Source organism: Rhinolophus sinicus, linkage group LG06 (genome assembly GCF_036562045.2).
Source record: "Rhinolophus sinicus isolate RSC01 linkage group LG06, ASM3656204v1, whole genome shotgun sequence".
In the NCBI taxonomy this organism is placed as follows: Eukaryota; Metazoa; Chordata; class Mammalia; order Chiroptera; family Rhinolophidae; genus Rhinolophus; species Rhinolophus sinicus.
The window spans coordinates 153,999,155-154,020,609 of record NC_133756.1 but is presented as its reverse complement, the minus strand read 5'-3'; the positions used below and the strand labels follow the sequence as shown (position 1 = coordinate 154,020,609).

At 53.4% G+C, this 21,455-nt stretch overlaps 2 protein-coding genes across 6 annotated transcripts; one reads left to right on the top strand and one right to left on the bottom strand.

Moving 5' to 3' along the window:
* The first annotated feature begins 5,699 nt into the window (after positions 1 to 5,699).
* On the top strand, positions 5,700 to 11,413 carry PSMC3 (proteasome 26S subunit, ATPase 3). Its single transcript, XM_019743702.2, has 12 exons — positions 5,700 to 5,938; positions 6,183 to 6,266; positions 6,781 to 6,906; positions 7,296 to 7,400; positions 7,515 to 7,577; positions 7,834 to 7,971; positions 8,404 to 8,547; positions 8,659 to 8,807; positions 9,691 to 9,787; positions 10,009 to 10,154; positions 10,970 to 11,051; positions 11,227 to 11,413. Exons 1-12 carry the CDS (start codon positions 5,864 to 5,866, stop codon positions 11,335 to 11,337), a joined length of 1,320 nt encoding a protein of 439 aa, XP_019599261.1. The 5' UTR covers positions 5,700 to 5,863; the 3' UTR covers positions 11,338 to 11,413.
* Positions 11,414 to 13,154: 1,741 nt separating this feature from the next.
* Positions 13,155 to 20,805, bottom strand: SLC39A13 (solute carrier family 39 member 13). Of its 5 annotated transcripts, none has more exons than XM_074336366.1 (10): positions 20,635 to 20,796; positions 18,879 to 19,187; positions 17,106 to 17,219; positions 16,680 to 16,804; positions 16,178 to 16,282; positions 15,978 to 16,067; positions 15,160 to 15,210; positions 14,717 to 14,849; positions 14,459 to 14,558; positions 13,155 to 14,354 (listed from the first exon to the last, which is right to left on the bottom strand). In XM_074336366.1, the coding sequence occupies exons 2-10, from the start codon at positions 19,177 to 19,179 to the stop codon at positions 14,279 to 14,281; spliced, it is 1,095 nt and encodes a 364-aa protein (XP_074192467.1). In that variant the 5' UTR covers positions 19,180 to 19,187; positions 20,635 to 20,796; the 3' UTR covers positions 13,155 to 14,278. The 5 variants fall into 5 exon arrangements, with proteins under 5 accessions (XP_074192467.1, XP_019599257.1, XP_019599259.1 ...); XM_019743698.2 differs by lacking the exon at positions 20,635 to 20,796 and adding an exon at positions 19,933 to 20,073; XM_019743700.2 differs by lacking the exon at positions 20,635 to 20,796 and adding an exon at positions 19,933 to 20,073 and having other exon boundaries at positions 14,721 to 14,849.
* Positions 20,806 to 21,455: the final 650 nt, after the last annotated feature.

Sequence of the window (21,455 nt, the reverse complement as noted above, 5' to 3'; positions counted from 1 at the left end):
CATCTAACACCCAGATATTGGCTTCTAAACACCATGTTCCAGTAAAAGGAAGCAAGGCTCTTTGGGCAAATGACTGACTCTAGGCCTGGACCAGGGAAGGTATAAGATGACCCTGGAAGATCTTGGGTCAGACAGCCAAGAAAGCCGAAAGAATGATGAGGATGATTCAAAAGGACACAAGAACCATCTTGAGTGGACTCCCCCTGACCCACCAGTAATGCTTGTCTTAGCTCAGGCTGCCACACCACAATACTATCGACTGGTTGGCTTAAACGACTGAAATTTATTTTCTCACAGTTCTGGAGGCTGGAAGTGCAAGATCAAGGTGCCGGCAGGGCTGGTATCAGAGGGCTCTCCCCTTGGGTTACAGATAACCACCCTCTCACTGTGTCCTCACATGGCCTTTTCACTATGCTTGCGAGTGGAGATTTCTCTCTCTCCCTCTTCTTATAAGCCCCTAATCCTATCATGAGGGCCCCACCTTCATCACCTAATCTAACCCTAATTACTTCCCGTCTCCAAGTACCATTACACTGGGGGTTAGGGCTTCAACATATACATTTTGGGGGGACACAAACATTTAGTCCATAGCAATAACACCAACAGATTTTATTGGATAAAACAAAAATCTATACTGATATAAATAAATAAATGAATAAATAAAAATTTTGATGAAGAATGGGATATTTACATATTTCCAAAGTACTTCCACACAAAATACTTATTAATTTCAAAAAAAGAGTGACTTCACCGTGGAGAACGCTGGCAGACACCAGATGAATCAAGTGAGAAAGGTTAATATCTCCAGTAACGGAACAAAATGAAATCAGGTGCTATCTAAATTAATGCAGTGAGAAACTCAGGATGTCTTCTGTGATATTCCTTCCAAAGATGAACCACCCAAATGTAAAATCATGCAGAACACCAAATAAACACAAATTCAGAAATATTCTACAAAGTAACTGCAATCTTCAAAAGTGTCAAGGTCATGAAGCCAAGGAAAGACTGCGGAACTATTCCAGACTGAAAGAGACTTCAGCACAACTAAATTCAATACTCGATTCTGGTCTTGATTTTGGACTGGATCCTTTTGCTATAAAGCACGTTACTGGGACAACTGGTGAAACATGAATGGGGTCTGAGGATCAGGTGGTAGAAACATATCCATGTTCACTTCCTGGGATTGAAGGTTGTGTGGTAGTTAAGTAGGCCAATGACCTTGATTGCAGGAAAGTCCCACCAAAGTATTCAAGGTAATGTGGTAGCCAGTCAGTGGTATACTCTCAGCTGATACAAGGAGAAAAGTTATTTACACTGTATTTTCAACTTTTCTCTAATTTGAGTTTTTTTTCAAAATAAAATATGTAATTAAAAAAAAAAAAAAGAGTAGTAAGGGGACCAGGAGCCTGGGGAAGGGCTGGGGCAGGGAGCGGCAGGCTGCAGCATTGACAGGTTGTAAGGGTGGGCCCGGATGCGAAGGAGGCATTGGAGTCAAGAATTGAAGGAGGTGAGGAGGTGAACCAAGCCAATGTCCTGGTAAGAGCATTCCAGGAAAAGGGAATAGAGTGAGTGCTAGACTGGCACAGGCTTGGTCTGGTCCTGGAGCAGCAGGAGGCCCATAGCTGTGAGCAGGGAGGCAGGGAGGTGGAGTCAGGTCCCCGGGCAATTCAAAGGGGAGTGGGAACACCCAGGGCCCTGGGGGCCATTGCAAGGACTCTTACTCGGAATGAGAAGGCAGCTGCTGCAGGGGTTTGAGTAGAGGAGTGACATGATCTCACTAGGTTTTAAAAGAATTCCTTTGGTTGCTGTGTTGAAAACAGACTACACCAGACAACTGGCCTGGGTGCTTCAAAAATGTCAATGTCATCAAAGACCAAAAAAGGACGGGGAACTGCTCTAGATTAAAGGAGGCAAAAGGGATACGGCAACTGAATGCTGTGTGACCCTCTCTACCGGCTACTGAATTTTTTTTTAAGGCTGTAAGGGATGTTTTCAGGATAATTGAAGAAAATTTAATATGGACTCTATTAGATATTATTGTATCAACATTCAATTCCTTAGGTGTGACAATGTATTAGACTATAATGTATTATAGTTACATATAAGAATGTCTTGATCCTTAGAAGACATAAGCTGAAATATTTAGAGGTGAAGTGTCATGTCTGTGAGGACGGAAAACGGGCTACACGTTAAACCTGACAAGCTTAGGAGACTGAAAATAACCACATAAATGGCGTGAGCATAAAAAATTTCATAACTATGGTGGGAAGTCATATCTTTAGCCAAAAGCTTCCTTCATAAAGTTAATCTGTGCCATTACGTGGGCCTGTCTATTGTCTTTTTGCACGTAAAATGACATCCTTGGAATGTCAGTAATCCCTTTTTCTGGACCAGAGCAGGAAAGTACAGAATCCCTCATTATTATTCTTGTCCCTTGATTAACATCGCTATGTGAACTATTAACTATCCTGTACCCACCTATGTGAAAGAAGTACCTGTCTCTCCAATTTGCTTTTATCCAGTCCCAGAGATTCCACCCCCTTTGCTTTCTCCCACTCCCTTAATCTATCACCAGTGGATTTCATGTAACCTTCCTCCTTTGGTTCTGTGTATAAAATAAGCTACAAACTGACAATTCTCGGAGCATTTTCTCAATCTGTTGAGATTTTGCTTTCCAGCAATTGTTGTCAGTTTGGCTCAAATAAACTCTTACATGTTTTCTCTTAGGCTGGATGTTTTTTGTCGACATCTGCAACTTATCTTTTTAATTAAAGTATAGTTGACATGCAATATTATATTAGTTTAAGGTGTACAACATAGTGATTCGACATTTATATATCTTATGATGTGCTCACCACACTAAATCTAGTAACCATATGTCACCATTGTTTTTTAATTAAAGTATTGTTGGCATACAATATTATTTTAGTTTCAGGTGTACAACAGTAATTCTACATTGCAACTTATTTTGAAATGGCTCAGAAAAAAAACACACACAGAAAAAGCAAATGTGCAAAATGTGATCAAATGGTGAATCTAGGTGAAAGGTATACAGGTACTCACTGTCTGTTCTTTTAACTTTTTAATGTATTTAACATTCTTCAAAATAACAGACTTTAGGAAGTACATTAGTCAGGGTTCTCCAGAGGAACAGAACCAATAGGAGACAGATATAGATAGATATAGATATAGGTATAGATATATAGATACAGATGTAGATATAGATATAGATCAAGACATAGATATATAGATATACTGGGGGTACCAAAAAAAAAGTATACAAGTGGACACTTTGGTCAATGTTGCTCAAGCAACAGTTCGCCATAATCAGAAGTGTCTGGACGCTGATGGTAACAACTTTGAGCACCTCTTGTAATTGCAGAAATCAAATGTGACTTGTATTCATCTTTTGTTATCAGTATATATTGAGTATTACAATTTTAATAGTTTTTCTTTCTTAAAATGTGTATATATATATTTTTGGCACCCTCTGTAGATATAGATATACAGCTATACAGATATATAGATATAGATATAGATATGTAAAGAAACTTACTATAAGGAATTGGCAGGTGGCAGGCCCAAAGATTTGCAGTGTGAATCAACCAGCAGGAAACCCAAGAATAGTGATGGTCTAGTTCCAGTTTGAGTCAGAAAGCCTGATGCCCAGGAGGATGCAGTTCCAGTCTGAAAGTTGGCAGGTTCAAGAACCAAGAACAGCTGATGTTTCCGTTTGAGGCCGAAGATAGGAAAAGACCAAGGTCCCAGCTCGAGGCAGTCAGGCAGGAGGAATTCCCTCTTACTTGGGGGGAGGGTCAGCCCTTTTCTTCTATTCATGCCTTCAGTTGATTGGATGAGGCCCACCCACATTAGAGAGGGCAATCTGCTTTACTCAATGTACCAATTTAAATGTGAATCTCATCTAAAATATCCTCACAGAAAAACACCCAGAACAATGATTCACCAATTATCTGGGCAGCCCATGGCCCAGTCAAATTGACATACAAAATTAACTATCACAGGAATGTTAGGACAGAAGCAGGCCAACTAATGAAGAGGCCCCTGCGATAATCTGGGTGAGACATGATGCTGGTTTGAACTGGGGTGATAGACCATGGAGGTAATGAAAAGTGTCAGTTGCAATAGGAGATAGAGAATTCAGTACAGAACTGAACTCAATTCCCAATACAGCAAAGACAGTTGGGGATTTATAGTCAACAAGCACAGTGAGGGTTCGGTGGATAGAAAATTACTAAGCGGAGACATCACGGTAGGAGGATTCTTGCTAAGTTTGCCTAACAGGATTCTCGTTAAAGGCAGGCCAAGGATTTATATATCAAAGGTGAGAGATGAGGAACTTGATCAGGGGGTCTTGATAACCTGACTTGCCAGGATTCTTGTTAAAACTGGGTGAGGCAGGCTGAGGACAAGACCCAAGGACAGGGCCCAAGGTCAAGACCTAGTGGAAAAGAGGGCTCAGAGGAGCCTGTCTAAAGTTTGGCCTGCCACCACCTATCACAGGCCCAGGCTGGAGGCTTTCTAAACATATTCCTATCTGTTGGGATCTCCAAATGTAGGCCTCAGAGCAGGATGCACCTGCCTCAGGTGTGCTGAGACCAGCACAGACAGGACAGCTCCCTCCCCAAGTGGGCTTCTTGATTCCTGTCAGGCAACTCTGAAAAGTGTGAATTTGGAGTCAGCAGCGCCAGTGCTGACACTGACTCACTGAACAACCTTGGGCAAGTCACTTAACCTCTCTGCTCCTCCACATCCTTATCTAACATTGACCATGATAATTCCGTCTGTCCACAGGGCAGGGCGGTTGAGAGGATGGAATACATACTATTAGCTGTGGGGGTGCTTTGTCAGCCTAAGCAAGCAGCTGCAAATGAAATGCCTTCAACTGCATTCCAAGAAAAACAGTGGATAGATTTTCACCACGTTTAGGGTCTATCTGTGTTGATTTGACTTAAAATATGTTACATGGCTTACAAGAAGTTAAGAAGTTCATTTTAGGAGTGCCCTGGGCCTCACCTCAGAGGGTTAAGTAGAGATCCTCTAGAAACGGGACACAAGTACAGCAAAAGGGTCTCATAAGATCCAAAGAGATCTCTGCTCCTCAGTGAGATGAAAAGAAACGATTACAGATGTGAGACATAATGTTTTTAATTGTAGAGGCTGATTGCCAATTGAGCTCTCTTCCCACAGGGAAGTTCTGTGGCACCTGCTCGGAAGTAAGTGGCAGCAGTGATCTCTCTCTTGAAAACTGGTTCATGATGCTCTCAGGTAACCCTAGGTGAACAGGTTGTATTTTAATAAATAATAATTATAAAAATTCAGTCTAAGGTGTCATGCCCCCCCCCCCTTTTTTTTTTTGCCCTTTGCACATGGCTGGCGTATATTGTTTATGGTTTGGGAGGCAGAGCGAATCCCCTAATTACTAACTGGGCCAGACTCTGAGGTTGAATCACCCGTTCAAAGGCACCCTTTCAGTTACGAGCACGACGAGGACTACATTTCCCAAGGGCCCTTGCGACTCCGGTCCGTCCCCCGTCCCTTCCGGTTATATATCCAGGTCCCGCCCACTGCTGGCGCTGGCCAATAACACACCCACTCCTCGCGCCCGGCGAAAACAGGACGAGGGCGGGAACCTTTCAGGAGCCGCGGGGGCGGATCCTGTGGCCGGCGCTTCATCTTTTGAATCGGAAAAGCAGATTCGCTTTGGCAACGCGGCCGCTAAATTGGTCAAGAGTCAGGACCTGAAGAAAGAGGTCTGCCACTAGTCAGCAGGTGGTGTTAAGAAAGACAATATTAATTTCCCGCCACTGCTCCCAGTCCGATCTTCGGCCTTTTCCTCCAGGAAATGAATCTGCTGCCGAAACTTGAGAGTAGCGTGACTCGGCAGGAGAAGATGGCGACCGTGTGGGATGAGGCTGAGGTGGGCGCTGGGAGAGCTAGGGGTCCTGGAGTCGTGGCCCGTGGGGAGACGCATTTGTCAGGAAGGGAGGAGGTGCCTGGGGACCAAGATCTGGCCCGATCCCAGAGTAGCGCCCCTTGGGATGTGGGCAAGGGTCCCGATTGCTTCATTCTAGTTTTATGGGCGGGGAAACTGAGGCTGTGAGCGGGCTTGGAGAAAGTGGGATACCTGCCCTGAGTTTAAAAAAATTTCTTTTTCTTAACAGCAAGATGGAATCGGGGAGGAGGTGCTCAAGATGTCCACAGAAGAGATTATCCAGCGCACACGGCTGCTGGACAGTGAAATCAAGGTGGGCATACAAGGCAGGCCTTGCTGATCCCAGACGCGGTTTCCTCCTTGGACCAGGAGATTGAAAAGAAAACTAAGCCTTAAGAGGGACAGGCTATTGGGAGACCAGGCCTATGTGAGCAGGAATCATCAGACTGCCTTTCTCCACTAGGTCTTTAAGTATTCCTCTCGGAAATCCTTTTAGGAAATCCTCATTGTATAGATGAGGAAACTGAGGCTCAGAGAGGTTTTTATTGTGAAGTGCCCAGTCCTTAGTAAAAGGCAGAGCCTAAGACCTGTACTTGTTTGACTCGAAGTCCCGCTTTTTCCCCTCTACTACAATGACTTCATCAGGAGGTCTCCAGACTGGCCTCCTGTTTTGACCTCCGCGGATGCGGATGTAGTCAGGCTCAGCCTAAGAGCTGAGTGAGCAGATGTGGGAGGGTCCCCTGGGCAGCCTGGACCTCACCAATCACAAGGCCCCGGGATAAACAAAGCCAAAGCTGAACATTTGCTTCCACTCACCTTCATCTCAGATTATGAAGAGCGAAGTGTTACGAGTAACCCACGAGCTTCAAGCTATGAAGGACAAGATCAAAGAGAACAGTGAGAAAATCAAAGTGAACAAGACCCTGCCATACCTTGTCTCCAACGTCATCGAGGTGTGTGTGTATGTGGAGGGGAAGAGAGGGGTCAGTGGGGCTTGGAGATAGCCGGCGATGGGGCCATTGGAGGAAGAGTGGTGGACGTTTCGATGCCCAAATTGCATGTTGGGCCCACCCCTTCTAGGGCCCGAAAAGGCCTCAGAAACCCCACTTGTCTTCTTTTCTACTGGTTATTCTTCCTCGGGGTAGAGAAGCAACACCTAACCAGAGATCTTCTCAGTCTCCTGGTTGATCAGCGCTTGCTGGGCTCAGGGCTAGTCTGAGGCGTGAGGTAGGGATGGCCAGCCCTGCAGGTGTTGGGACTATCTCAGCCCAGGAAGCACCTGGCTCTGGGGAGTTCAGTGGGCTGAGCAGGGCCTGTTGATCTGAGCTTTATCCCTTTCCAGCTTTTGGATGTTGATCCTAATGACCAAGAGGAGGATGGTGCCAATATTGACTTGGATTCCCAGAGGAAGGGCAAATGTGCAGTGATCAAAACCTCTACACGACAGGTGAGGCTGCCTCAGCAATAGGAGAAATGAGGAGGGTGAGGGGTGGCTGGGGAAAGGACTGGGGAACCTTACTGAGGGCAGTCACTGAGGCTGCTTCTGGAATCTTTCCTACAGACATACTTCCTGCCTGTGATTGGGTTGGTGGATGCTGAAAAGTTGAAGCCGGGAGATTTGGTGGTGAGTGGTGTCCCTGAGCCAAGGCAGAGCTTTCCTAATGAGGTTTCTCCCACTGAACCCCTCCCCCAGGCCCAGGTTACTGTTGGTCCTGAATCTTGGCAGAGCAGCCTGGAGAGTCAGATCCTGTCTATCTGCTCTTTGAATCTTGTGTTGCCCAGTCCCATATCATTCTTTTCACTCTATAAACACCTGTCACCCAGCCTATTAATTAGGCCTTGAGCTGGGACAAATCTGAAGGCTTTGTGTTTTGCCCCAGGGTGTGAACAAAGACTCCTATTTGATCCTGGAGACCCTGCCTACAGAGTACGACTCACGGGTGAAAGCCATGGAGGTGGACGAGAGACCCACAGAACAATACAGTGACATTGGGGGCCTGGACAAGCAGATTCAGGAGGTGAGGGAGGCGTGGCAGCCACCACCAGTCTCGCCAGCCTTTTGTGTTTTTCTGCTTCATTGATCAGAGCACTTCCCCCTAATATGCCTCTTATCCTCATAGCATCCTAGGGAGGCAAGAAGGATGCTGTGTAACAGTTGAGACTGAGATCAGAGAGACTGAATGATTTGCCTGGGGTCATAGAAGGTTAGGGCCAGAGCCAGGACTGGAACTCATGTTCAGTGTCTTTCCACCATATCCTGTTGTTCCTGGAAAGACCTTAGTCGGCCTTGGTGGGAGTGAACATTCTGCGTTCTCTTGATACGGGGGAAGGAGAGGCAGTATCCCTGAGCAGGAGCAGGAGGGTTGCAGATTGGGGTTGAAGCCATTAAAGGTTGGGCTGTAGGAGCCCTTAGGGCTTCACTCTCCTCACCCAGGACTTCTTCCTGGCAGCTGGTGGAGGCCATTGTTCTGCCAATGAACCACAAGGAGAAGTTTGAGAACCTGGGGATCCAACCTCCAAAGGGAGTACTGATGTATGGGCCCCCAGGTACGGGGAAGACCCTGCTGGCCCGGGCCTGCGCTGCACAGACCAAGGTGAGTGCTTTGGGAAAGATGAGGGGGAAGTGGGCAGGAGCTGAGCAGTGCGGGCTCAGAGGGACCTCTCGTGCTCTGGCCTGACTCAGTCCCCGTCCTCCCCCCACCCAGGCCACCTTCCTGAAGTTGGCTGGCCCCCAGCTGGTGCAGATGTTCATCGGGGATGGTGCCAAGCTGGTCCGGGACGCCTTTGCCCTGGCCAAGGAGAAAGCTCCGTCCATCATTTTCATTGATGAGCTGGATGCCATCGGCACCAAGCGGTAAAGGGGTGCTGGGTGCCACCAAGGGGACTTCTAAACTCCTGCTATCCCACTCTGTCTCTACTTTTGTGGTTTTCCTTCCTAAGTTCTAACTAGCCTCCCTGCTTGTTTTCTTTTCCCCTGTGCATCCATTCTCACAGCTGGCATCATCTTCCTTACAAAACCTGGTCACGTCACTCACATGCACCCACAGTCCTTCACACAAACAGATCCTACTTAAAACCCTTTCTGGGCCTCCACGTTGCTCCTGAGGGTAAATGCTGGGCTTTCCATGGCCTGTAAGGCTCCCTGTGTGGCTGTCCCTGTTCCCCTCAGCCTATTCCATTCTTGCCCCTACATCCCTCCCCCTTCTGGACTCTATCCACAGGGTACCCTCGGCTTGCAGGCCCGCTCTGGCTCTGCGGTGGGAGAGATTTTGCACCTGCTGTTCCATCTCTAGAATGTGCTTTTCCTTTCCCCCTCTTCTCCAATGATTGGTTGGCCGGCCAGTGAGTTTTCAGCCTTTAGACCTCAGCTGAGGAATACTTCCTCAGGGATGCCTGCCTGGGCTCCCCGTTACGCTCCAAGTCTGGGCTGGATGCCTGGATTTGTAAGATCTAGCTTAGTTCACAATGGCACGTTCGTCAGGGGGATAGCCCAGGCAGTGGCTGGTTTTGCTCACTGTTTTATCCTCGGTTCAATACCTGATCCCAACAGTCTCTCCAGTCTCTGAATGTTGCAATCAGCAGTTACCCTCTGCCAGTCCCTGGGCTGGGGGCCCCAAGTTGAGCGAGACGTTCCCCTGCCCTGGATGAGCTGGGTTAGGCTTCTGGTGGGTGGAGGAGAGGAGGGTTCAACTCGAGCTGTGGCCTCACCAGTGTCTCGGGCCTCCTGTGTACCCCAGCTTTGACAGTGAGAAAGCCGGGGACCGGGAGGTACAGAGGACGATGCTGGAGCTTCTGAACCAGCTGGACGGGTTCCAGCCCAACACTCAAGTAAAGGTGAGTACTGTTGTCACTTCACAGATGAAGAGCATGGGGCTTAACAGTCAGGGGACCTTCTCAGTCCGCTGGCCAGTGCAGCTAAATTGGAATGGGAGTCTGTCTTGAACATCCCCTGCCCTTTCACTGGGCCCCTGGGCTGCCTTTCTGCCTGTCGTGGCCATGACTTGCCTGTCTGTGAACCCCTTCCTCTTCAAGTTGCTGCTGCTTTCCTTGCTCAGGTAATTGCAGCCACTAACAGGGTGGACATCTTGGACCCTGCCTTGCTCCGCTCAGGCCGCCTGGACCGAAAGATTGAGTTCCCGATGCCCAATGAGGAGGCCCGGGCCAGAATCATGCAGATCCACTCCCGCAAGATGAACGTCAGGTGGGCATGGTCACTGTGAGCAGGGCACGATCCCTGCAGGGGCAGCAGCAGCGCGGTCTGTCTGTCCTCATGCGGAGCTTCCCAGGCCTCCATCCACCCCCTCCACATCTGTTCGCATACAAGCATTCTGCCCAACAAGCTCCAGTTCTCCTCACGTCCCTGAGATAGAGTCTTGCTGCGGCCCAGGCCTTAATTCTGGGGACTCTGGTCCTTAGAATCCACCCGTCCCCTCCTCCCCCATGACTGGAAAGTCTGCAGGCCAGAGGCCCTCAGTTTCCCAGCCTCCCCTTCCCTAGCAGATGAGCACAATCCAACGTGGCCAGGGGGATTCAGCCAGGAGCCAGATGGACCTGGGGTCAGATCTCTGTGACCTTCAGTAGGTGGCCTAACCTCTCCAAGCTTCAGTCTTCTTATGTGGGACTTCGGGATAATGGCACTGACCTCATGGGGTTGTGGCAATGGCAAGCACAGTGCTTGGCACGAGACCAGTAAGTGGCAGTGCTGGGCTGATGAAGGGCCTGCATTACTAAGGAGAGGGGGAGACAGCATCCTTTGTCCCCACATCCTCTTGCTCCCCTGTCTCAGGCTGAGTCAGTCGCTGGGGTCGCAGGTACAGATTTCTAGAAGGCTAGATAGAGCTCAGGAGACACATAGTATAACCTGGTCTAACCTGCTTTGACTGTCCCCCCATCTTGTACCAAGAAGAGAACAAGGCACAGTGGGGTGCTACTGGCCTACAGTCACCCAGCGAGTTGAGCTCGCAACGTGCTGAGGCAGTGTGGGAGCCCATCTTCTCCCCCGCCCCCTCCCCACAGCCCTGATGTGAACTATGAGGAGCTGGCCCGCTGCACGGACGACTTCAACGGGGCCCAGTGCAAGGCTGTGTGTGTGGAGGCGGTGAGTGTTGGGGTCAGGTGGGTGGGTGCTTCATGCCTTCTTGCCCCCTTCCCTGACAGGGCAGAGATTTGGCTGGTGGAGACTGCTGAGGGGAAGAGGCCGAGAAAGCTGTGGCCGCTGGGAACTGGGCCAGGGGTGCGGGAGGCCCCCTAGAGCCTGTCTGTCTTGGGTGTAGGGAATGATCGCACTCCGCAGGGGCGCCACGGAGCTCACTCACGAGGACTACATGGAGGGCATCCTGGAGGTGCAGGCCAAGAAGAAAGCCAACCTGCAGTACTACGCCTAGGGCTCGCCCACCCGCCGCACCACACCCCGGCCGCCTGCTGGCTGAAACGCCCAATAAAAATCTTCCAGGTCCCTGCCGCCTGTCTGCTCACCTTCCCTGGGCTCTGCGTGGATGAGTGGGGGTGCACACACAGGACCCCTTCCCCAGGTGCTGCACTGTGGGAGGGATGGGCAAGTGCGCCCGCTGTCCTCTGGGGTCTTCTGGCCTCTCCGACCGTGTCCCTCCAGACCCGTCTCCCACCACTCCCGTCTCCCACCACCCCCTCTGAGCCTTAGAGGTGGTGACACTGTAGCTCTAGAATGAAGGGCCTAAGTAGAGATAGCCTTTTGCCTTTTCACATTTTGGTGCCCTGGCCCTGGGCCTTGCTTTCTTGTAAAGCCAGGTTTTGGGTCTTTTTCCCTTGAACCTCCTTTGTTTCCCAGTCCCCAAGCTTCCTGTTTCTTCACATGCCCCCATTAGCTCTCTTGGCCCCTTTTCTCTGGCTGGTGCTAGCAAGATCACTGTGAGATCTTTTCTAGGCCCAACCTTTGTTCATTCTGTGTTCTCTCCCCACAGTTCTGCCATCCCCACTCTGTCAGGCCCCATATCCTTTGAAAGGCCTCCTGAATGGCCTTTGAAAAAGTAACAGCCCTTCAGAACTCCATCAGCTCTCACTTGCCCTCTGGCAAAAGCCCTTACACCCTCCTTTTCCACTGTCGCCTCCCTGAAGGGAATATGCTCCCTGTGAGCTGACTGGTCCTGGGCCTTTCTGGAGGTCTGGGCTCCTTCCCAGCTCTGATCCCCTCCCCTGTAGCCCCAACACCTCCAGGCCTGCCTTCGCAGCCCCGTTCCAACGGGAGTGTCCTGATGTGCCCCCATGTGGCTCTCCCACCCCGGGAGCCCCCTCACCCTGCTTCTGGTTGTGTTCCCTACCCTGGGCTCAGCTACCCCCACTCCTGTATTCCCTGTTCCCTCTTCTAATTCATCTGGCCATGGCTCCTGAGTGAACCATGCAGGCACCACCTGAGACTCCATGGTGGAGCCCCAGGGCCACCTGGGGAGGATGAGGGCCAGCCAGACGGCGGATTCCTTGACAGATCAGGCACAGACCCACCAGATCCCTGGGGATTTCACAGTGGCAGCAGATCCCTTTTTGCTGATTAGATACTGATTCGAGCCAGGCACTCACAGCTGAGGGTGCAGCAATTCGGGCTTCACAGCCTGTCCCAGACCCGGCGGCGCTGTGCAGACAGCTCAGCCAACAGGCTACTGGAGGTGGTTCTGGTTGGCTTGGAGAGTGGGTGGGACTCCACTTCCCAGCTTCTGCTTTCTCCTGACAGCACTGGAGAAGCATCGCCCCCTGCTGTCTGCTGCTGTCTTTACATGCAGCACATTCAGAGGAGACAAGGGTGGTTTAGAATAACGATCCCATATTTTTTCATTGAGGCCAAACCTGGAGGTGCCTTTGTGATGGAGCTTCCTTCCTGGATAAAATTATTCAGGGGCAGGCTGGGAAAAGGCCTGGCTCATAAGGCTATATAATGAGGGGGCCACCCTTGGTGCCGAAAGCATCTCCCAGCCTCATGCTGGGACAATGACATAGTGCCAGGTTTGCTTTGAGATAAGAAAGCTAACAAAACAAGCCAGGAAAACATGAAATGCTGTCCCATTCCAAGAAGCACTGCAAGGGTAACTGTTCAGAGACAAGCACGAAGCAGAAGGGGGGAAGGTGGGGACAATGAGACCAGCCACCGAACAGCCAAGTTGGCCTGGCCGCAGCAAGCACCCGGGAAAGCTCTGCTTGACCATGGACGGTGGTGTGCGAAACAGGCAGCAAGTTTGTGTATAATATTTATTTGCATCTTATCTACAGAACAAGTATTTACAGTTACAAATCGAACCACAGCAAAACTAAAAATTCAGACCCTCTTGATGGCCACTTCTCAAAACGTCCACAGTTGAGCAGCAGGGCTGGAGCCTGGCTGTGGAGTGGGCCAGCTGTGTACCTGGGCACCAGCCAAGGGAAATAGCTGGGGATTATGGCTTCAGCATTCTCCCAGAGCACATTCCTGAGTGCTGACAACATGGAGCCTTCCCAACCCCCACTTTGCTCCCACCCTCAGTGGGACAGGAAAAGGGGCCCTAGCAGGGAGAGGCAGCCATGCCTCACTCTGCCCCCAGAATATCTGCCTGGACCCTGTGCTGGCAAGAGCATCCCTGAGCTGGACCGGGAGGCCTCTGGCCCAGGACTCCTGGCTGCCCTGCAGGCTGCTGTTTGGCAGCTGGAGGTGGCAGGAGCTGCTGGCACTGCCAGGGGAACAGGAGCTGGCCCAGGGTAGGTAGCCATGAGGAAAAGGTCTTAGAAAGCATCTCCCAGCCTCATGCTGGGACGAGAACTGTCAGTGCTGAGTGGGGCTGGGGGTTACGCGAGCAGCTGCTTCCCTTCTTTGGCCTTAGAGCTGGCAAAGGAAGGGCCAGGATGATGGGCACTAAAGAGAAGTCACCCCAGCCTGACCCCCCAGGATTGGCTGCATGAGCAGGGGGTTTACTCCCTCAGCCAGGGACTCATGAGGCCCCAGTGGGAGACAGCTTTGGGGCTCCCTGCACCCTGGGGCTCCGGGCTGCCCTCACTCCCCTTAGGGTCCTGGTGGGGAGAGGCCTCTGCTTGGAACCAATGCTGCTCTTTCCTCACTGCTCACTCCAGGAGGATGATGACAGGGAGAGGACCACAGCGGGTTCATGGTGGGCACAGGCTTGGACCCTGTGCCCTTGCACAAGGAATCACAGTGTTGGTCTCACACATACCTGGTCATGTGCACACCACGCACGCAAGCACACACCCCATCCTCTTGTCTGGTCAGAGGCTTGCTCGCTCGCACACACACTCGCCCTCTGCCTCACACATGGTCACAGAGTAAATCCGAGTCTTATTGCTGTGCGGGGGGTGGGGAGTCAGGGGGGGTTACTCCACAAAGAGCGAGAACAGCACCATCACTACGATGCCCATGCAGAGCAGAAGCACTTGCTGCAGGGAGTGCCTGTGGGGAGAAGGGCAGGGCTCAGGGCGGCACAGAGGCCAGAAGCTCCTCCCCGCTGGAGCCCCAAAAGGCCCTGCGAGGAGCAGTCCCAGTGGGTCACTCACCACGGGTCATCTTCCTCCAAGAGGTCGGGCAGCACGTTTACCAGGGCGATGTAGAGAAAGCCACCAGAGGTGAAGGGCAGGATGCAGGCCACGGTCTCCTCTGCAGCGGGAGAAGGGCTGACTGGCTGGGAGCCCAGGGAAGCCGTGTGTACTGCACCCCCTCCCAGGGTAGACTGGGGGCAGAACCCGGCCTGGATACTGCCCTTGGCCACGGCCCCTCTGCTGACCACCACCTGCCACCACCCACCACGCCCGTACCTACTCCCTTGGGAGACTGCGTACAGATGGCGAAGCAGGCACCCAGCAGGCCCCCCAGTGCTGTCGAGAGTTGCAGCTTGGCTGCGCTCCATCGGTCAAAGCCGGCCCGGAGCAGAATGGCAAAGTCGCCCACCTGAGGGGAGTCCCAGATGATTACTCTGAGCATCAGTGGGGCCAGATCCCCTGACATGCACAGGTATGGACATGCACACCGAGCCCCCCGCACCAACCCTGCCTCTGGGCCACCCAGCCCGCATCCTGTTGAGACCCCAGGCGCGAGGAGGCTGGAGCACAGCTGAGATGGTAGCTGCAGCCTGTTGGGCTGAGCAATTCCAGGCCTCGGAAGTGCAGCCCTGGAGCCTGCCACTGCCAGGGAGTCCCACCCCAACTCCTCCCTCAAGCTCCAGCCCCCAGTGCTGACCATGGGACCCTCTGGCACTCACCTCATGGGGGATCTCATGCAGGAGGATGGCCATGGTGGTCAGGAGACCGATCTGCAGGAAGGAGAGTCTATGAGGGTCGTGCCCAGGGCTAAGGCACCCACTTGTTCCCTCATTTACCAATATTTACTCTGCTCTGAGTGCTCCGGCTGGCCACTGTTTGGCGACTAGAAATACAGCAGCCAATCAACCAGATAAGGAACCTACTCTCATGAAGCTAAGAGTCTGGAAGGGAGAGTCCAGGGCTGAGGAAACACACAAAAGCCGTGTACTCACAGCCCGTGACAGGTGCTGGGGGGCAGTCAGGATGGGTGCCATGGAGCATGAGTGATGAGGGCCTAATTTAGAGGGGTCAGTGCACTTAAGCCAAGGCCTGAAGGATGAGGAGCCAGCCATCAAACAGGGGGAAGAAGAACATTCCAGGCAGAGGGGATAGTGTGAGGTGGAGGCCATGAGGGGGCAAACAGCTTGGCCAATTCAAGAGTAGGCAGACCACTGGGGCCAGAGCACAGAGGGCAGAGGGAGAAGGTGGGGAAGAAGCATCTAGATGCAGGCAAGGGCCAAGCTCAGCAGCCTGGCAGAGGCATGTGATCCCAACAAGGAGTGTTCACAGCAAGAACAGACCAGTGGCTTGGGACAAAAAAAGGCTGTGTCCAGGAGTGCAACAGGGAGGACGAGGGGCTCAGATGAGGGTGTTGCTGACGCAGGGAACAAGTGATGGGCTGGAGACCTATTTTGGAGGTAGAGCCAACTGGTCAACACAGGCGCCATCATTCCCACCAGAACTGCCTAAGCTCCACCTGCCCCAAACCCCCACTCACCTTCTTGCTCACAAGGAAACTGGCAGCCACAGCCAGTCCATGAGTGAAGTTGTCTATGGTGTTGGCCAGCAGGTTGAGATAGCCACTGACCTAGGTGAGAGGAGAGAAAGCCGGGCTGAACTGGGCAGGCCGGGTGAGCTGGGCCGACCACTCTGGGTGGGGCAGCTGCAGGAGGAGGGGGCCCTGAGTGGGCCACTCACTTTGATTCTCCGGACCACGGCGCTCAGGCCGGGTTCTGCAGCCGGCTGGGCCAGGTAGTGGCCTCCACTGAGCTCGGCAGCAGCAGCGGGGTCTTTGCTGGGGGCCTAGGGCCAGGAGAAGGAGGGAGAGGTGACATTAGATGCCCCCCACTTGGCCAGGGTAGACACAGAAGAGAAGCAAGAGATGGAGAAACAGAGAGAGGGAACGCCACTTTTGTCTGGCTAGACTGCTCTGCTGCGCGGTCAGTGAGGTGCTCCCAATTCCGCCGCAGGTCCATCTCCCCGGCACTGCTGTCACTACCAGCCCATGAGAACATGCCATGGCGCGGGCTGATGCCTTCACTCCCCAGATCCTCCCAAACAAGCTGGCCCAGCCGCCCAGAGCTCCGAAAAGGCCAAGAGACCTTCTTTTCAGGGTTCAACTCAGAACCTGGGGCTCCAGGCCCCGGCACCATCACATAACAGAGGCTGAAGTATCCCACTCCCAGGGCTTGGGACTCACCTGGCTGGTCCGCTCCTGCTCCTTGCTGTCCAGGAACATCTTCTCCAAAGCCAGAAAGGTCAGGAAGCCAGCAATGACCCACAGCCCCAGTTGCTGCTGCTGCTGCAGGCTCTGCCCCTCACCACCTGCAGAAGGAAACACTGACAGGCCAGGCACAGCCAGGGCCATAGAAGGGAGGCCATTTGGAATAGGACCTAGTCCAGGGCATGGTCGGGGCAGGGGGAACCAGGATTGGCTGGTGGGGCAGCCGGGCCCCAGGGACTCCCACAGGGACCAGGGCACTGAGACCATGACAAGTTCCCTGCCAGTGCCCAGAAGCCCTCTCCGTCATTCTGGCAGAACGGCAGGGCCTAGGCCATCCCTGAGCATGGGTACATGCTCTCTCCACCCCCCACCCTCCTGCCTCCAGCCTGCGGCCTCACTCACCAGGGCTGGCACTGCACGTGTAGGCCCAGGCCTCGGGCAGCAGGTGGAGAAACACATTGCCCAAGAGTCCCCCCAGGGCAAAGCTGAGCAGCTGCTTCAGGCGCCGGGCCCCAGCTGCAAGGCAGAGATTTGGGGCCTGGAGGCTGATCCACCGGGGCCCTTGACCCAGCCTCTGCCTCACCACACTTTCTAGGCTCTTTGCATTGTCCTAACCAGAAGGGAAGCCTCTGGAAGGCGGGACACGAGCTGCTGCCCTTCCTAGATTCCCCCGTCCCCCAGGCCCAGCAAGAGCTGGGAGCTCAGCAGGAATATACCACAACCTGCTGAACGACTGTGGAACCACTGCTGCCTCATGGTTAGGGCCCCAGCTCCCCAACCCACCAGCTATTGACCTTGGGCAGATTACTTCTGGGACTCAGTTACTTCTAGGGATCTTGTGGGAATTAAGTGACAATACACATAGGAAGTACTCATTCTGGCAGAACGGCAGATGGGAATTTTCTTTTCTTTCTCAGTCAGTGTTACTCTCAGAAATGTGACAGAGATATGGGGACTTTTGCCAGCTTGCAGCATCCAGAGTTGGAAATGCCCAAAGAGGGCCATGTCCAAATCGTTGGTATGATAGAGAAACTGAGGCCCAGAGGACAGAGGCAGCTTGGGGTTGGGGTAGCAAGCATCCCAGAGAAAGTTGCTGTTTCTAGGCTGTGTGACCTCAGACTGGTCAAAGAACCTCTCTGTGCCTGTGCTAATGGAGCTAATAATCCAAGTCCTTCCTAACATTGACCTCGCAGAGACGCCATGAGAGGGCCTGAGCTGATGTACAGGTGTGACACCCGGGCCCCAGGAGGGCTCCATTCATAGCTGCGGCACCAGCCCTCATCCCAGGGCCCAGCACGGACGTGTTCAGAACCACCTGCTGAATGAATAGGGGGCACAAGCCCTTGAGGCACTCATTTCAAAGATTCCTGGGGCCCTGCTCCAGACCTATTATATCATATTCTTGGATGGGGGTGACAGGCACCTGTATTTTTAGCAACTCCCCATCTGATCTTGTGTTCTTTTCATTACAACATGTCATTTGTGGATACAATACATGCAGACCATATGAAAGGGTGGCCAAGGAAAAGCCTCCACCCACGGCTACCTCTCCTCTCAGACCCCCGCCCGATGCAGCCTGTGACCAGCCTGTCCTGGGTAAGGCAGACTCAGGGGCTTTTGGTTTGAGAGCTCTTTTGCACACTATGAGCAGAGACTGAAGGGAGAGGCAGGGCTTGGCTGGCCACTGCATCCCCAACCCCAGCAAGGGTCCCACAAACACGTAGCCTTCTCCCTGCACTAGGAAGTCTTCTAAGTGCTTTACTGATATGAGTTCATTTAAGTGTCACAATAATACCTATGAGGTAGATACTCTTATTATCCCCATTTTTAAGGTGGGGAGCTTGAGGCAGAGTGAAGTTAAGTAACTTGCCCAATGGCACCCAGTTGGTAAGTGGAGTTATTTGCTGAGATTTGAACCCAGGCAGGCTGGCACCCATATTTCTAACCACTACCTATACTTCTTGGTGAATGTTTGCTGACTGCTATTCTTTCAGAATAAATTAATGCAGTAATGAATGAACAAGGGACCATGGTGAGAAACTGTATTCTGTCCTCACCCTCCGCCTCAGACACACGGTACCCCAGAACGTGAAACCCAGCTCTCTGTGGAAGAGCAGCAGCATATTTCCCACACCACTGGCTGCCCCAGAGGAGGGTGGGAGCAGGGTCACTCACCTTCTGTGTGCAGTGTGGTCCCCATCTCCACAGGAACCACCAACAACGGGAAGACCCCACTGAGTCCCACCATGAGTGAGCCCAGGAGGGAGCAGATCCAAGTGTCCAGCCTCTCCCCACTCAGCAGGGATCCCCAGGACTCGCTTTCCTTGTTGTCTAGGCGACAGGCTGCTGCAGCCCCCCGGTTCCGGAGGGCCTGCTGGGAACCCCCAGCCCCTCCCAGGAGCTCCAGGGCAACAGCAGTGAGGAAGAGGAGCCTTTGGCCCGCCATGCCACAGCCAGGGCAGGGACATCCAGACATGCCACGTGCTGAAAAACACAAAGGCTGCTTACCTGGGCTGCCACCCTTGGCCAAATACCGCTATGAAACGTGGCATCTTAACCTTTCCCACCCCCTATTTGCCATAGCATCCGCCCTCCTGCTTTCCTGGCCCAGGGCCTCTGAGAATCCAAACAGTGGGTGCACAGAGCAAAAGGGGATCTGCTCCTCCACACCCCAATCCAAGAGCCATACGTTTTTTCCTTCTAAGCCAGCTCCAGACTGTGTGTCAGCATGTCCGCCTGAGGCTAAACTTTCCCTAATGACAGGGTGAGGCGCTGGCTGGGCTCTCCTCAGTCACCAGCAGGCCCGGCCCAGCAGGGTGTCTCTGGCTGCCAGGGGAGGTTTTGCCACCAGAATGTACCCTGGTGAGGACTCCCCAGGGACTGAAGCCGGAACTATCTAGCTTGATGGAGTGACATTAGGAGGTGCAGGTGGGGAAACAAAGCAGCTGAGCTAGGACAGTGCTATTAGAGCTTCTTCCTAGGAAATGAGTCCATTGTGCCTGGGGCACGGAGACAGGAGGTGGGACTGAAGAGATCCTTCAGTTAGGGGCTGCCTCACAGACGCTCAGAGCACTGGCTTTGGAGACCTGCCATTAACTTTGTGCTCTGCACCTGTAGCTGTTTGAATGTGGGCAAGCCCCCTCTCTGAGCCTCTGTTTCCTCAGCTACAGGATGAAGATACGAACTGCCTTCCTCACACAGCTGTGCAGATGAGATGAACTGAACGTGCCTGGCATGAAGGAATGTCCTCCTTATGTTGCAGGCGGCCCGGAGCAATGGGCAGCAGGAATGTACCAGCCAGTGATCAGAGAAGGAGAATGTGAGTCAACCAAGAGAGAAGTTCAGTCTGGAAATTCAGGCATGAGTTTTAAATGTGGTCGGCCCTGCCTCGTGCTGGCTGTGACCTTGAGCCGGTGATGTGCCTGCCTCAGTTTCCTCATCCGATGCTGGAGGTGGCAGGAAGGGAAAGCAACTGCCTCTGGCCTTTGAAAAGATGCCCGCGTCGTGGGTCTCCAGGCCTGAACGGGAGACCCTGATGAAACCCGTTGGGCTCCACTGGGGACCAAAGGCAGGACTGGGCCAGGCCTGGCTTGGAGGCAGAGGCGGGTCACGTAGAGGTAAGGGGACCACAGATTTGAGAGAAGGGAAGGGGGCACGGAGAGAGTCAGACAGGAAAGGGGAGAAGGCAAGAATCAAGACAGAGGGAGCCAGAAATAGTGGGGAGACAGACGACGAGGAGGAGAGCGAGGGAGAGATGGGGAGTGACGTGTGCGCGACGGGGGAGAAGAAGAGCCCAAGGAAGTTTAACTCCGGGCTCTGGGCGAGAGACCAAGGTCAGCCCAGGACGAGGCGAGCCGGCCCGGGGTCGGGGGGATCGCCGGGTCCATCCCGCCGGGGCGGTGGGGGATGGGGGGCTCGGGCGGTCACTCACCGTACGGCGGTGGCAGCAGTGCTCCTGGCGGCCCCAGCCATCCAGCTGCGGCGCCGCGCACCGCCCCGGGTCTGCCGCGCCCCGCCCCGTGTCTGCCCCGCCCGGCCCGGCCGGCCGGCCCCCGGCCCGGAGCCGCCCCCCGCGTGCGGCCACGTCACACGGGACCTGTCCGGAACCCGACGCGCCGCGCACCGCGGGGTCGGAGGGAGCGGCTGTCGGGGCGCGCTTCCGCTTCGCGGCCATGGGGGACCCGGGCGGCCGACGCACTTCCGCTCGGGCCGGACAGGAGGTGGGCGGAAGTGGGAGACCCAAGTACCGCGTTCAGCGGGGCCGGGCAGGGCGGAGGCAGTGGCTCTATAAGGACCGCGAGCGGCCGGGCGGCTAGGCTTGCGGGTCTGGCTGCCGCTGCTTCTCTCTGGCTGCAGTACCCCTCGCCTCCGCACGGGGGCGCGCTCGGCTGTCATACTCGCAGCCCCTTGCTCGGCCGGCCCGCGTCCTGGGTGGGAGGATGGCTGCAGAGCTCCAGCTCTGAGTCAGCCCGGTCTGGCTCCTCCATGAACAAGGGAAAGGGGAAGTGCCTGCCGCAGGGAGGGGCCTAGCCCCGGGAACCTCAGAAGAGGGAATTTTATTCTTACTCATCGAATTATTTTTATGCTTTGGTTTTTCACTGGGAACCTCAGGCCTTTGTCTCCAGAGCCTGTAACCCTTTGGGGTCCAGTGCATGGTGGCTTGACACTGCTTCTCTGAACTGCAAACCTGAGGGAGCAAAGGCTCTGTGCTCCCCTCACCTAGAAGTAGTCGGCCTGACCTCTTAGACTAGT